General features: G+C 36.3%; 1 protein-coding gene across 3 annotated transcripts in view; it reads left to right on the forward strand.

The window, feature by feature from the left end:
* LOC109113678 (protein eva-1 homolog A) overlaps positions 1-16,227 on the forward strand; it is a 43,805-nt gene extending 27,578 nt beyond the window's left edge. The window contains exons 6-9 of one of the 3 annotated variants that reach the window (XR_006157449.1): positions 9,861-10,001; positions 12,298-12,447; positions 13,910-14,356; positions 14,416-16,227. Coding sequence is in view for 2 of the 3 variants with exons in the window: in XM_042746327.1 (XP_042602261.1) it covers positions 9,861-10,001; positions 12,298-12,447; positions 13,910-14,286 (668 nt within the window). In the remaining variant the exon portion in view is untranslated. Of the gene's footprint in view, positions 1-92; positions 608-9,860; positions 10,002-12,297; positions 12,448-13,909 lie in introns of those variants that run through there. The other 2 variants (XM_019126494.2, XM_042746327.1) reach the window with 2 other exon arrangements.

Consider the following 16,227-nt stretch of genomic DNA (forward strand, 5'->3'; position numbering starts at 1 on the left):
GAAAAGAGTTCTTCAGACTTTCTTTTGTGTTCTCTGCATGCAAAGAAAGTCATACAGATTTGAAACGACATGAGGGTGAATTAATGATAACAGACTTTTCATTTTTAGGTGAACTGTCCCTTTAATCGTGACCCTTTAATTGGCTGTGTTTTTCCTTTTTGGATTAAAGTCAAAGTAAAGTCAGCGCGAGTGAGAGAGAAAGAGAGAGAGGGAGAGAGATCAAAGATCCAAAGCCACAATCTCCACTGAATGAATCTCTAATGTCACTTCCTGTTTCTTTTTGTCTGGCTTTGTCTCACACACACTGACTCAAACATACACGCCCCCTCCAGTGCAACTCCAGCCCCTCTCGACCGTCTGTGTGTGTATGTGTGTGTCCATGTTCACGGAGGTGCTCAGTGCTGCTCTCTCGCCGGAGAGAAAGCCGTGAATCAGGAGACACGAGCTGGAGAAAGAAAGGCAGGAGGTCACATGAGACTCTTTTTGGCCGTGTGTTTGCTTCACGGCTCGAGCGTCTGTGTGCGGCTCTGAACACACGTGAGCACAGGTAGACGCTGACCGAAGGACAGACAGAAAGAGAAAGCAGTCTGATTACCATCATGTGTTTGTAAGTGAGCTTCTGATTTTTATACAGTGTGTATTTGTGAAGGATTTGTCTTTATAAAGTGACTGTTTAAGAGGATTGGAATGTTCACGTGTTCACTAACGCATCACTAGTTCTATTATTTATAGAAGTTGGTGATTTGAACAAACCTTGTAAAGTAAGCCATTGTATTTTGGTGCCTGTACTAGTCTTACTACAGACGTGAGAGATGATTGTGTACTCTTTTATGTAAACAGCCACCTAGCAACCGCATAGCAACATGTTCAAACATTATAGCAGTGACACACGCACAAGTTTACTTGTCTTTAGTAAACATTACTTTGATGCACATTTATTTGACTTTTATTTTTTGTATAAAGCTAGTTATATGACTAAGCCAAACCCTTACACTAATATATATATATTATAAAATTATTTTTTTTTATTAATTTGTTAATTTTTTTATTTTGTATTATTTTTTTTTGTTGATAATATTATTATAATGTATTTTAGGTATATATTTGAAATAATTACAAACTTTCTATTCATCTAAGGAACCAAAAAAATGTTAGTGAACAAAAGAGATTTCTTTCAAAATAATGTTTCCAAACTTTTGAGGAAGTGCCTAAAGAAGGATAAGTCATATTTAGCTTACTTCCAGGAGCAATTTTGAATATCTTGAATAATCAGGAATATAAAACACACAAATCATCATCAGGGAAATATTGACATGCAGGTTAAAAATACATGAAGTAAGAAGGTGATTAGCTAAAGATTTACTACACACACATTTGGCATGCACTGTGCAATTTCAAGAGTCATTCTGTGTGTGTGTGTGTGTGTGTGGTTTATGAGGACACAAATGTGAATGATAACATGAGTATGACGTACTGTAAGTATTACAATGTGAAGGTGATTTATGAGGGCACTTTCAATGTTCCTGTAATTCAGAAGACTTATAAATCATATAGAATGAGGTTTTTTGAAAATCAAAAAATGCACAAAGTTTCCTGTGAGGGGTAGGTTTATGTTTAGGGTTGGTGTAGTGTAATAGAAAATACAGTTTGTGCAACTATAAAAACCATTACACCTAGGGAGAGTCCCTGCAAACCATAAAAAACAATGTGTTTGTGTGTGTGTGTGTTTGTGTTCCTTGTGATCTTCTGTTTTCTTTTGATTTTCTTCACGTTTTTCCCCCTTTTAAACATGCCCTCATCTCTCTCTCTCTCTCTCTCTCTCTCTCTCTCTCTCTCTCTCTCTCTCTCTCTCTCTCTACACCTCGGGCTCTGTTAACTCTTTGTGTCCTGAAGGAATGACAGATTGAGCAGTTGTAGCAGATGTTTTATTTTAGGTCTGTTGCTTTCACTCCATCGTAGCTGTTCAACGACCTCCTGAAGGGCTACAGTTTCTCAAAATGCCAAGCTCTGATTGCCTGTGTTTAGACCTTTTCCAGGAATCATGTGCACAGGTTTATCTCAGTCCACCAGGAAACAAATGTGCATTTACAGCGTTTACAGTGAGTTCTTATGAGGAAGAACCATTTGCTGTATTTGACTAACTGTATGTTATGTGATGAGATAAATACAGTTATGTACATCCTGCTTCTTTTTAGGGTTTTAATTGTTTTTTTGACTGAAATGATTTGTGAAGGATCATGCGACACTGAAGACATAATGATGCTAAAAAAATATAACTTTGATGAGTAATATTAATTAACTACATGTACTTACTTTATGGTTAGGGTTAGGATTAGGTTTCGTTTTAGGATTACCTGCATGTTATTATAATTAATTGTTATTATAATATTAAGTACATGTAACAAGTGTAACTAGGACACCTTAAAATAAAGTGTTACCTAAAACTTAAGTCCATCTTCTTATACTGACTGTTTGTCTGTATTTGTGTGTTGTTGTAGAATTGTATTATGATCATCTATAACAGTTGTTCTCAGTTTCTCTTTGTGCCACTGAGCTTTAAATGGCCCTCGAATCCATTAATATCCACAGCATGTTTGTGTGTGCGTTCAGGAGCCTTTAAGGCCTGTTTAGAGACACAGAGAGAATAATTTCAGCATATGTGGATTTATCGGCCAGACTTGTGCCTGTTAACACTAATTTGTCGGGACAGAGCGAGAGTTTGGCACTGGTTTTCACCAAACAGAGGGATTGAATTTGCAGCTTTATTTTTTAATCATGCGAAATGTGAGCGCAGCGGGATTAAAACTGCTCACTGTAAACAGACGCTTTGAGTTTGTGCTTCCCTTACAGATATGAACCGTGTTACGAGATCAATCCGCTTTTATAACCTTCAGCTCACACGTGTTTCATTTGTATTTAATTTTACAAGCGTCTGTGATACAGTCAAGACACACAAGCAGAGGATCACTTGATAATGTGTGTGTGTGTTATATTTACTTCAGGAGTAAACTAGTCTTCTGTTCTGCAGGCAGGTACTGTACATTCATAAACCAGACCGAACCAGTTTAGACTTGTTGGAGCCAGGTTATTTTTGAACCACTGAAGCCAGTTGTAGTGTAAAAATGGCCCAACCAAACAATCAGTCAGTCAGTGAAATAGATGATAGACAGATCAGGTCAAGTTTCTCTGCTCATATTTGGAATATTTGGTTTAAAGGGTTAAATATTACTGATTTAACGGTCCTGATACTTTCAGATGAGAGCAAAACTGAACCTGAATTATGCTGGTTAATGATACATCTTTGACGCTAATATTGAACTGAATTGAATCAACACTGAGTTGAGCTGAGTAATGACACTATTGTCTTCTTTACAGCTGAAATTGTCTTTGTTTCATAATTGATGTTTAACATTAACAAAGCTGCTTTGAAACAATCAATCATATAAAGCGCTATATAAATAAATGACTTAACTTACTCATACTCATTTTACATTGTATGTGTCTTATTGCAGATTCAAGCATTTTATTTGTAGAACGGAAGACAACGGTTTAAAACTTCCTGGAGGAATTTCCTCTGAACACTGCTGTTTTAGCCTTGAACTAGTTTAACTCAATGACTTTTGACTCCCAGGATCCACACATCCAGGATTAGAAACTAAAATTAGTTTCTAATTTCTGTTATTAATTTTTTTTAATACATTTTCACTGATATATTTCTTATATATATTCTCTATAAGAAATATTATTTTTTCAGTTCATTAGCAAGGAAACATTTCTCATTCAGTTATATTTGTCAACACAACATTTGTAATAGCTGTGATTTAAAGTATTAAATATAAATATAAAAATAAACAGATTTTGTATCAGTTAGCTGTATTACTAAATGTAATTGTTTAAGCTGAAGTACAACAATTAACATTAAAACTGAAAGAAAAAAAAACTAATAAAAATAATAAAACAAAATTTTAACAAATTCAAAATATGAACAAAAAATGTAATAGCATATTACTGAAACTAAGATGTAAAACCAGCCAATCAGTATGACACTCACTGGTTTGGAGAGCTCTTGTGATTTTTGGTTTAATTATAAAAAAAAATTCTGTGAGTGTGTAGTATGCATCATTTGAGGCCATTTGAGGCTGAACGGTTTTCTGGCGTGATTGGTTCAGGCTTTTGTCCAGAATCTTGAGTGATTTGCTGCAGTTAATGTGTGACTAGTTTGTGCGTATGTAGATCTGCTGTCCTGCCGTGATCTTCACATGCTGTTCTCTGGCTCTGTGTGTGTGGGACAGGCCTGTGTGTTTGGGTAAGTGTGGGTCTGTCCGCTGTGTCAGCATAAACACAGAGTCAACGTTGTGTGTGTGCACGCGTGCGTGCGTGCCAGGCTTTGAGTTCAGTCCAGGTGAAAATACTATCCATCTCTCTCTCTCTCTCTCTCTCTCTCGCTCTCTCTCTCTTACTTTCTCTTTCTCTCTCGCTCTATTTCTACATGGTGTGCAGAAAAACATTCTTTGGATGTTTAACTGTTCTGTCATTTATGAATGTGTGTGTGTGTGTGTGTGTGTGTGTGTGTGTGTGTGTGTGTGTTTCTGGGCACATTCGGCCCTGCAGTGCACTTTTAGAAACTCCTTTAAAGGACACTTTTACGCCTGGTTTATTGAATTTTTGTACTAACCATGTCCAGCAGTGTTTATATGTGCGTCACAGGAGAATTCCTGCCATTTTTCTCTTGATCCATCAAATGTCATTTCCACCACATCTCAAAATGATGTATTGTGTTTATACCATTTTGTGGTGGAAATTACATTTTAAGCATTTTTTTGAATAAAATGGCAACTCTAGCTAAAGTTAATTTCACAACTAGCATTTTATGAATCATAAATCCACACAATGAATTATTTTAACACATTTTTGACAAAATTACAGCTTCAGTGGGAATACACAAAATAAAATATTATAGAAATTCTTATAAAATATAAATGAAGTCATTATTATAACAATTATAAAATTATTTTTCAAATGTACACAATTATAAATATAATGAAAATTATTTATTAAATTATTATAAATAATAATAAATGTTAATAATATAACAAATATAAAATCATTAGTATAAAATGTAGTATAAGTGATTTTTTTTCCCTCAACATCACGTCACATCTCAAACTTCTCTCTGAAAAATATGACATTTGAGATATGTGAAGATTTTATATGTAAAAGACATAATAAATAATAGCATTAAATATGAGATGTCAATTTATATGTAAAAGTCAGGAAAAATAGCTTGAAATATGATATACAGTATGTGATGATTTAATACATAACAGTCATGAAAAATAGCATGAAATTTGGGATGTGTTCCATTTCCATTTTGTACATAAAAGTCATGAAAATAGCATAATACACAGTATGAGAAATGTAATGATTTTGTACATTAACAGCATGAAAAATAGCACAAATATACTGATAAAGGCCACAGTTTCCAGGACAGTTTTTATCTAATGTTAAGAACCCTAAAAGTGCAGTTACTTTAGGGATGAGATTGGCGCATGTCTTCGTAGACCTTTGTCTTCAGTGTTGCAACATTTACATCTTAATCATGTGTTGAATCCTCAGTGGCTTTAGTTTGCGTGACTGGAGTCTGTGGTTTGTGTTCAGTCAGATTTACATGCATGCTCTCAAACAGGGTTTTCCACGTCTGTTTCATACAGTAGAGAAGCATTTCTGTGACAGGGATCAGGATAGATTCAGGAAATCCCAGAATGCATTCCTGGCAGACGGAGTGAGGGTAAAGCTGTGGGTCGGTACAGTGAAACGTGAGTCTGAATGTGTCGCGTTAGTGCCGGATTATTTTAAAGGCTCATAAAACCTGCTGTATGTTTTTACCTTTTCCAGTGAGGCATCATTGGAAATGGGTTTCTCTCAAATGCGTTGATGTTAAATAATGACTTTTGCATTGAGTTCATTACCTGTAGGAAGACACATTTACATATGCAACAAACACTGACAGCAGTCAATTACACTACACAATGACTTTCATCTTGACTTTTTATCTTAGACTCTCTCTGTCTTTCCATTGCATCTGAGAGACAGAGAAAGAGGCGAGAGTGTTCATGTGAGGGTCTAATATTAGCTCTGTAATGATAACAGCTGTCTCTCTTTTCTTCTTTATATCTACACACATGGCACACGCCACGCAAAAGTTTTGCCTGCTCCATAAACACTGAGTAAATTTCTGTAGAAGTTCACTTGACATCACTGTGCATTAGGATCTATCTATCTATATAAATTATGATGGTTAGTATGAAAATAAATATTGTAATATTGCCATTTTAATGTCTTTTTAACTTAAAGCCTTTCTTTTTAACTGAAATTAATCAAACTCCTTAAGAAAGCCTTTTCACCACGTTTGTTTTAGGCAAACTTTGTGTAGGACTGATTATTACTGGTAAACTAAACGTCATGAAAATATGGAAAAGTTGGCAAGCCTATTATTGTATTTGTGCAAAACCGACTTCAGAAATGCTTCAGCTTTGAGGAGCGGATCAGGAATGTGTCTGTTCTGCACAGGGAGTTTGATAGTGTACAAGACAATAAACATCACAGCGCTGACTGAGACTAAACACCATTACACAACAACCAGCACAACACTGCCTGAGAGCCCTCCTACAGCTGCTCTAATGAAAGAGTGAAGCAAACTGTGTTTCTCTAAACACACACACACACACTGGCCATTAAGGGTGGCTGGCTGTGTCTTTTAGTGGGACATGAGACCAGCATTCTCTCATCAGCGCCTGTCGTGGAAATGCCATTATGGTTCTAAAGGTCAGCAGATGTGTGTGTGTGTGTGTGTGTGTGTGTGTGTGTGTAAAAGCATGTGCTTCCTCACTCACTCACATTCAAACTACATTTTTACATTTTACATTAAATTTTGTACAAGTAGTGTTTGCAAGTGCAAAACTCACCATTATGTTACTAGGTTTGTCTTGGATGGTTGCCTACACGTTGTTGTGCAGTTGCCACAATGTTTCAGGTGTAACAAGGAAAAACCACTGAGAGAGACACATTTACACACACACACACACACACACACACACACACACACACACACACACACACCTCCATTAACTTTTATTATTTGTACTTTGTTTGCACACTGATATTGAATCTGATAAGCACTTTCTGTGGTTTAAAGGATGTGTGTGTGTGTGTGTGTGTGTGTGTGTGTGTGTGGTTTGGCTGGTGTTCTGTTCATTGATGACTTGAATTAGAATCACACACACAGACAGATTGCTGTAGATATTAGTAGGTCTTTATTTGAGCAGCAAGGACTCCAGCTGTCCCAGAATGCCACACTTCAGTGAATTAAGTGTGTCTGTTTCCTGCACAGATCAGCATACGGGACATAATAGAGCTATACTACACCAGAGAAAACACACACACACACACATGTTTTGAGGTCTGGAATGGTTTAGTTTGACTCTGATGACAGGAATATTTCCATGTTGATTTTTGTGCAGTTCTCTGTTCTTTGTGTTTAAACACTTTGTGTCTTTTCTGTGCAGCTATTGTCTCTGAACAGAATTGCAAAAATAGTGACTGTTTTCAGACAGGTTTCCTTAACACTCACTTGTCTTCCATTGGTTGTAAAAACAGAAAGCCCTGCCTCCAAACTCACACCACTGGTTGCTGTGCTGTGCTGGCTAAGATGCTCAAACAGATTTTGTTAGCTCTGATAGATCAGCTGTTGCTCTTTCAAAGCTCACAAGACTTTTTATAGGGGCTGTTCACATAGTATGTGTCTTTGTGTCTAAAAATGTGAGACACAGCGCTCAGGAATGGTTTTTAAAAAAGCACAACACATGGCAGAATGCATCCACCACACACATTTGCCGTCAAATAAAATAGTTGCCATGCCAACTTGCTACTGTAAATAAAAGCTGCAACGCTTGCCCCACCTCTGGAGTCTTCTGATTGGTCCGCTGTTTTGGAAATGACACTGATGAGTGGCGCTGCATGTAAAAGTTTCAATTCTTTTAACGGGACACAGCATCTTAAAAAACGTGGCACTCATGTGTGAGACACTGCAACAGTCATACACATCTAGCATGTTTTCATGGAATAACAATTGAAAAGTAGTGCATTGGAATGGAAAATAATGTGTTCTGTGTTAACAGCCCCCAGAGATCTCAGTTAGGCATCAACGTTGCCTCACATTTGTCTAAAATAAAAATACACACAAATGAGTCAATAGTTGACACAGAGCTATAAAATGAATGCTTAACTATATTTGATCTTGAGAGAAATTGATGAGAAACGAGATCCTGCTGAGATCTGTAACTTTGATCGTAGACTTTAATATCTTGGCAAATCTAAGCACATTTTCTTCTGAAACTCTTGACTCATATTTCAGGATTTGCGATTCATTTTCCTTTAAATGGGTTGTTCTCTTTTTTTTAAATTCTCTTTCAGTTTTTGAGGATTTTGTACAAAATTGAAAATGAATGGTTGAAAATGAACATACACATATATAAAAATAGACACACAGGCACACACATATACTTATACATATAAATATACATAAGCTCACATGTGCCTCCAATTAGCCTCAATCAGTGGGCTGTAATTGCTCCAGGGGCTTTACAATCACACACACAGTGATTGTGTCAGTCTTTAACTTGACCTCCCTCAGAGGTGTGTGTGTGTGTGTGTGTGTGTGTGTGTGTGTGTGTGTGTGTGTGTGTGTGTGTGTGTGTGTGTGTGTGTGTGTAACCCAGTCGTCAGTAACTGGCACTGGTGAATGTTTCAGCTTTCATGAGTAGATGTGTGTGTAATGTATGTGTGTGTGTGTGTGTCCTCAGGCTGTTTCCAGACTCTCTGGAGTTTAACTGAAATCTGTTTTGCTAAATTTGGTGCCATGTTTATTCAGAGAGAGTTTAAAACAAATGCTGTGTGTTACTGAAACTATGTATGTGTGTGTGTGTGTGTGTGAGTGAGAGAGAGAGAGAGAGAGAGAGAGAGAGAGAGAGAGAGAGAGAGAGAGAGAGCAAACCTCTTGCAGGGCTATTAGCAGTCCATTTAAGGGTGTAAGCAGCAAAATAATGAATATCTTTCAATTTATTTTAAGTTAGGTATTTATCTATATTCTATAATAATATGTTATAATGCAGGTGACATATATAATATAGAATCTATCTATAATATGCATGGTGAGCGTTTACTGAAGCGTATTATATTGTTTTATATTTTTATTTTATTTTATTTTACTGCTTTTATTATTTCTTTTATGATTTATTCATTATTAGGAGGGATATTTTTATTACTCCTAGGGCAATATGCACTAAAATTGTCCTGTTTGTAGATTCACTCCTAACAAGAAGATAGCAAATATGTTTTCTTTGTCAGGCTTGGCAGTACATCTGACACGGTCATAATGACTAATTGATTATTGTCTTATGAAAGTAACACATCACAAAACTCACTCTGAGGACATGTGCCAAATATAATCAAATACCAATGATAAAATCACAGTAACTTAAACAAAGCCTTAAAACTACACAACTGTGATTCAGGGAAGTTTACATTCAGTAGTCTCCACAGTATCTAAGGGATCTTATTTTTCAAATCTGGCAATTTGTGGTCATTTTCTCCTTTCTTCCAGTCTGCTTGGATCCTGATCATTGCCACTATGTTTTCCTTTTGTTTCACTGTATAGAGCACAAAGACTGTCTTGTTTTCTGTGTGTGTTGGACGATTCGTGATCATCTCTAATGCATTGAGAGCGTGTGTGAGGGAGTAGAAAGGTAATTCAAGTAGAAGTATAATTTTTGGTGAATTACTGAATTATGTGTCTCTTTTAGTCCCAAAGAAACTGGTGCAGGAGTCGGTTTCCAGGCATCCATCATTCCCCTCTCCCCCATCTGTGCCTCATGACCCCAACGTGGTGGGAGACAGCCCTCCTCCTGACGGGACCCCGTCTCTGACCTCGGACTCTGCGCCAGGTACGAAACTGAGGACCCAAACACGACCTCAGCAGAAAGTCTGACCATTTCCCCATCCAAATAATTGCTTTTATCAGGGCAATGATGAGAAACACTGATCTGAAGTCATGAATCTGAAATCACTCACACTCTCTGATAGCTGCTGCAGCTACAGCTGTGTTTTGACTTTATAACAGAATCTGACAGAAAAACACCCAGAATTTCCTGCGAGCAGAGACAGCACAAACAGATATGTTTAAGAAGGTTTTTATGTGAGCTCTGTTTAGATGACCCTTGTTTCTTTTCTGAACATATATTAAGCCAAAGTGTCTATTAATATATTAATAGTTCTCACACACACATAATAATTTAGTTAATTTTTTCTACTTTGTGTGGAATAAAATTAATACATGAAAATACATTAAATTAATACATGAATTTTAATGAACCTTCCATGCAGTGCCATTCATATGGAAGCCGGTTTCCGTCTATGGAATAAAGAATATATAGGTTATAATGACTTATTTTTTTACAATTCAGTTTTTTTTCCCTCATAATTCTGAGAAAAAAGAATCCTTTAGTCATAATTCTGAGAAGAACAGTCCGAATTGCAAAATTGAAATTCCCAAATGTGAGAAAAAAAAGTTGCAATTACCTTTTGAATTTTTTATTTTGTAGTTGAAAAAAAGTCAATTGCGAGATTTGAGCTTAGAACTCCTTTTTTTCTATACAGGATTTTTTTCTCTTTGAATTGTGTTTATATCTCTCAATTCAACATTAATCCATGGCAGAAACAGGCTTCTATATTCATATTCACAGTGATGTAAAACCTAATGAGAAATTGTACTTAAGTTAAAGTACAGAGGCTACGTCTAAATTAATTTTATTTACAAATTAATTCTTTTTACTGTGTAAAATGTATTTTAAAATACTTATGTAAAATGTATTCTTATTATTCCAAGCACATCTTATATATAATCTAATCCTATTTATTATTTTTTGATTATTTAAATCTCCTGTTAAACAATAGGAAAATAGACGTGCTATAGTTATATATTATATATTACACGATATAGTTATGTATTTATCTGTTTATAATACACATTTAAAACTGTATTGTATACCTACTGCTGCCACAATAAAGGCCCATTTAGCATGTTTATGTGCTTTTCTTCCTATTTCTGCTCCCAGTCGCTGTGGTGGAGCAGTTATGAAGTATTGTTCTTTTAAATACTTTGTATGCAAATTACACCGAAGTACAACAGTTAACGTACTTTACGGTGTTCAGGAGTGATCAAAAAGGGTTTAAGCACTGAATTTTTTATTGATTTCTTCTCGTAAACTCAGAGATGTGGAATCGGACGGCAGTTAAATTACCACACGACCTTGGTGTTTGTCAAAAAACAGTAGGTAATTCAGCCGGGGAATTTTACGGGGGTGGTGAGAGAAAAACACAGACATCCTGGATTCGGACGGCAAATAAATCACAGACTACCCCCTGTAAATGGTGAAAATCACTTTCATCCCCCTGAGAAACAATTACCGTCTGAATAGGGCTTATGTAAGAATCGGGACATGGCAGATATACTGAAACAGTATCCTGGAACATGTTACCAGAATACTTTCAGCTAAAATTATCTGCAGTCTTCAAGCTTCAAAAATTGTGGGAAACAGACCATAATAGTAGCCTGCCAGATGAAATCATATAATGGATGCATATACACTAAAAATATGGTACGATGTCAATGAGACTGGTCACAAGAAGCAATGATATTTGATGATACTTAAAGATATATAAAAGTGTAGTAAATGAATTACAAGCATTTTTATTCTTTTTGGAGTTAGACAGCTCCATACCATTCACAGTTATTGTATATTGTATACTTTTGTTTTAAAGTAGAAAAAATGATATTGATCATGCCAAAACATGATGACAGCATTTACCTTTTTGAGTGAACTTTTCCTTTGACACCACACACACACACACACACACACACACACACACACACACACACACACTCACACACAAACACACAACACACACACACACACACACACACACACACACAAACACACAAACACACGCACACACACACACACACACACTATTCACACACCCACACACACACACACACACACACACACACACACACACAATGAGGTCCTGTTGATGAATTATTGATGTAAATCCAACTTATTATTCTGTTTATTGCCAGACATGGAAGCTTGGGGCAAAATAAAAAACCTTCTGTTTTATAAAGATCTCATGATGAAGGTTGGTTCAAATGAGGGCTTGACGATTTTCATTTGATCGCAGGGAGGTCGACGCGAGGACGGAGTTCTGGTCCGTATTCAGAAGAGACGGATCAGTCTGGAGAAAGCGATCCGAACCCAACCATCTCCACCGTAATCAGACCAGCCATGGCCCTCATCAGCAGCATGCTGGCGGCCTACATCTACATCACAGGTAACACCACAACATCTGCAACCCACAGCTACTCAGATTTGACTTTGAGTCTGTGACGTGGATTACTGTCCAGAAGTTTGGGGTTGGAAAGATTTATGTGTAATGCATTTTGAAGGAGTCTCTTCTGCTCACCAAGGCTGCATTTATTTGATCAAAAATACAGTGAAAACTCTAATATTGTGAAAAATTACTACAAATTAAAATTGCTGTTTTTGAATATATTGTAAAATGTAATTTATTCCTGTGATCAAAGCTGAATCTTCAGTGTCTTCAGTGTCACAGATCCTTCAGAAATCATTCTAATGATTTTCTACTCAAGAAACATTTCTCATTATTATCAATGCTGAAAACAGTTGTGCCACTGAATATTTTTGTGGAAACAGTGATACGTTTTATTTTTTCAGGATTCTTTGATGAATAAAAAGTTCAAAAGAACAGCAAAAATCTTTTGTAACATTATAAATGTCTTTTCTGGCCCTGCTGATCAATTGAATGCATCCTTGCTGAAAACAAGAACAAAAAAGATTTTACTACTGACTCCAAACTTTTGAACGGTAGTGTATTTTTGAATGATGTTGGCTTATTTTTCTCATTATGTTTAGCAAGATATTGAATAGGAAATCTATGGTTGGACTTTATCCATCAGGAATTAATTTAATCATAAAAAGTGGGCGGTTTATACAAAAAATGGTTTGCTAAAACAGTGCCTGAACTAGCTTCAGTTGCCTAATGTCAAATTGGCCTTAAGTGGAGTCAGTACAATTTATCAAAAATCCCACTACACTCTTAAAAATTAGAGTTTCACAATGCCATAGAAGAACGTGTTTGTCTAAATAGTTCCATAAAGAACCTTTAACATCTGAAGAACTTTTACGTTTCACATGAGGTTCTTTGTGGCAAAAAAAGGTTCTTCAGATTCTAAAAAGGTAAGAAAGAGATGCTTCTTTAAAAACCTTTGACTGAATGGTTCTTTGTGGAACCAAAAATGGTTATTCTATGGCATCGCTGTGAAGAACCTTTTAAGAACCTTAATTTTTAAGAGTGTATTTTAGAGAGTTTATATCCCACAATTCTGTGAAAAAAAGTCACTGCATAAACTGATGTATAAATGCATTTCTTCTACCAAATGCATAATGTAAATGTAAATATCTAAAAAACTATCATAAAATATATTTAAAAAAATTATTTTGAGTCTGTGCACCCATTTTAACCATGAAATTTACAGGTCGAATTTACCCGCTAACATCCCCATCATACTAAAATGACATACATACTGCAGATTCCACAACTTAGCAGGCAAGTTCATGACCCTGAATGAGAAATACTCAAGGAAAAGATCATCTGTTAACCAGTATTTCACAAAAATGCATTCAGCTCAAACTGACCCGGAACATAACATAAATTTGAAGAAAGTAAATGGGTCACATTTGATGTTGTCTGTTTTGTGTCTCCATCCTCCCAGAGCACCCGGAGCGCTGTGCGCTGTATTTCATGTGTGGCATCTGTGCCGGTCTGTTCCTCACGCTCTTCGCGCTGGTGGTTCAGATTTCCTGTCGTACGGACTGTAAACCTCGCCACGGCGTCGCTAAGAAGCGCCCGAGACCCGCGGACTCCGACAGCGACACCAGCGACTCAGATTCAGACTGGGACTTGAGCTCGGACCTCTCGGCCCGACGGCACCGGCGCTTCGAGCGCACGCTCAACACAAACGTCTTCACGTCAGCGGAGGAGCTGGAGCGAGCGCAGCGACTGGAGGAGAGAGAGCGGATCATACGGGAAATCTGGATGAACGGACAGCCTGACGTCCCAGGAACCCACAGCCTGAATCGCTACTACTAGAGCGCCGCCTCCGATCGGACAAATCCAGACGGGAAGCTACTGGAGTCATCGCCTAGTGTGGCATTAAATGGCATATTTGCAGTGGAAATAAGCTCTTCATTGAGGCGCGGTTTATCCATGAGGTGAAAGGTCAAATGCTGACAAGTCTGATTTGGGAATATTCTTACCTGATGTCTTGAAGTTGGACATTTTCTGCAGCGTGCGGCTGAAGCTAAGGCTCATGGGAGATGTGGTTCAGCTGAAAGGAGTCTATAGGCAGCTCTGAGAGGCGTGATAAGCTCTAAGCACTGTGATTGGTCCTTCACTCCGCCTGTCAAACAGTGAGGACCGCCTTCTGTAGAGAGAGACCTGAGCAAATGAAGTGCCTTCCAGTTTGATCTGACAAATACACATACAGTACAGTGGGACTGAAATGTATTTGGACACTGATAAATATCTGAATGTCATTGCATTAGGAACACATATAACAAACCAAGCTGCGACTGCAAGAAAATGATGCTGGAGCTTCACTTTTCTGCATCAGTTTTGCTTCATGACCTTTAATTTCCTCCACAATGCCACATTGAATTTTTTGGTAACACTTTACAATGAGGTTCCATTTGTTAACTTCATTAGTTAACATTAACTAACAATAAAAAATACTTTTTCTATGTTGGTATTTTAAACATGAGGTATACAAGCCTGTTTTACCAAATAATTTTTTTTTTCTCAGAATTCTTTACATTTTGCAATTTTTCCCTTGCACCACAGAATAAAATCTTTAAAAAAATAAAATAAAAATAATTGTGACTTTTTAGCTCACAATTCTGAAAAAAGGTTCTGGAAAAAAAAAGTTATTTGAAAGATGTAAACTCAAAATTCAGATTTTTTTCCTCACAATTTAATATCTTGTAGTTGTCAGTGAAAACTGAGAAAAGAAACTCAAATCTGTCTTTTTTCCTCAGAATAGGGTTTTTGACTTTAGTGAGATAAAAAGTTGTAATTACTTTTTTTATTTTTTATCTCATGCTGAAAAAAAGCTTCCATAAACACAAATAAACTGTAATTTTTTATCAAATGTTTAAAAACGTTAATGAATACTGCAACAAATGTATTGCACATTTTTAGTTAATTTGTTAATTGGACCTAATTGTAAAGTGTTACCTTTTTTATTATTATATTTTTTAACACTAAATCATTTAATTATTTATCATACGTTTAAACCGAACAGATTTATTCTGATGATTTGCTGAAAGTCTGCTTGTGCTGTGCTTTCTTTAAAAATAAATGCAACTTGGTTTGATATTTTATGATCAAATGCAATGACATTTGTGCATTTTTAAGGGTGACTTAAGCATCCAAATATTTTTGGATATTTTATATATATATAGATATATATATAGACATGCTGTAAAATCATCTCAGCCTTTATGAATTCTATTTTGATATTTAAATAGCTTTTGATACCACTATTTTTTTGGATGACATATTTTTTATACTGTGGCAAAGCTTGCCTGATTGCTCAGGGATGCAATCAAAGTGCTCTGTGTATAATCATATATTCTTTAAGGGGATGAGAGACAAATGAGATTCAAATGTTCCTGCGTAGATGCAACCGTGACCTCAAAGAGGTTCTTATAGGATGATGATGATGCACATCGGTGCCGTGCCTTAAACACAAGATGCATCTGCCAAAACAGCTGATCACTCAATGTCCTTATGCAGCGCTTTCTGATTGTTACAACTGTGCTTAATGTGTTTCAGGTTCTGTTACATGATAATGAGGGCTCAGAATTAATGTTAATGATAAGAAATCATAAACAACATCCTTTCCGTTCTTAAAAATAAAGGTTTTCAATGCTGCTTCAAAGAGATTCAGCAAAGAGCTTCTTCTCATTAAGAACTATTTATGACTATATAAGGTTCCTGAGTTGGCTATATATATATATATATATATATATA

This window comes from Cyprinus carpio, chromosome B20 (genome assembly GCF_018340385.1).
Source record: "Cyprinus carpio isolate SPL01 chromosome B20, ASM1834038v1, whole genome shotgun sequence".
Taxonomy (NCBI): domain Eukaryota; kingdom Metazoa; phylum Chordata; class Actinopteri; order Cypriniformes; family Cyprinidae; genus Cyprinus; species Cyprinus carpio.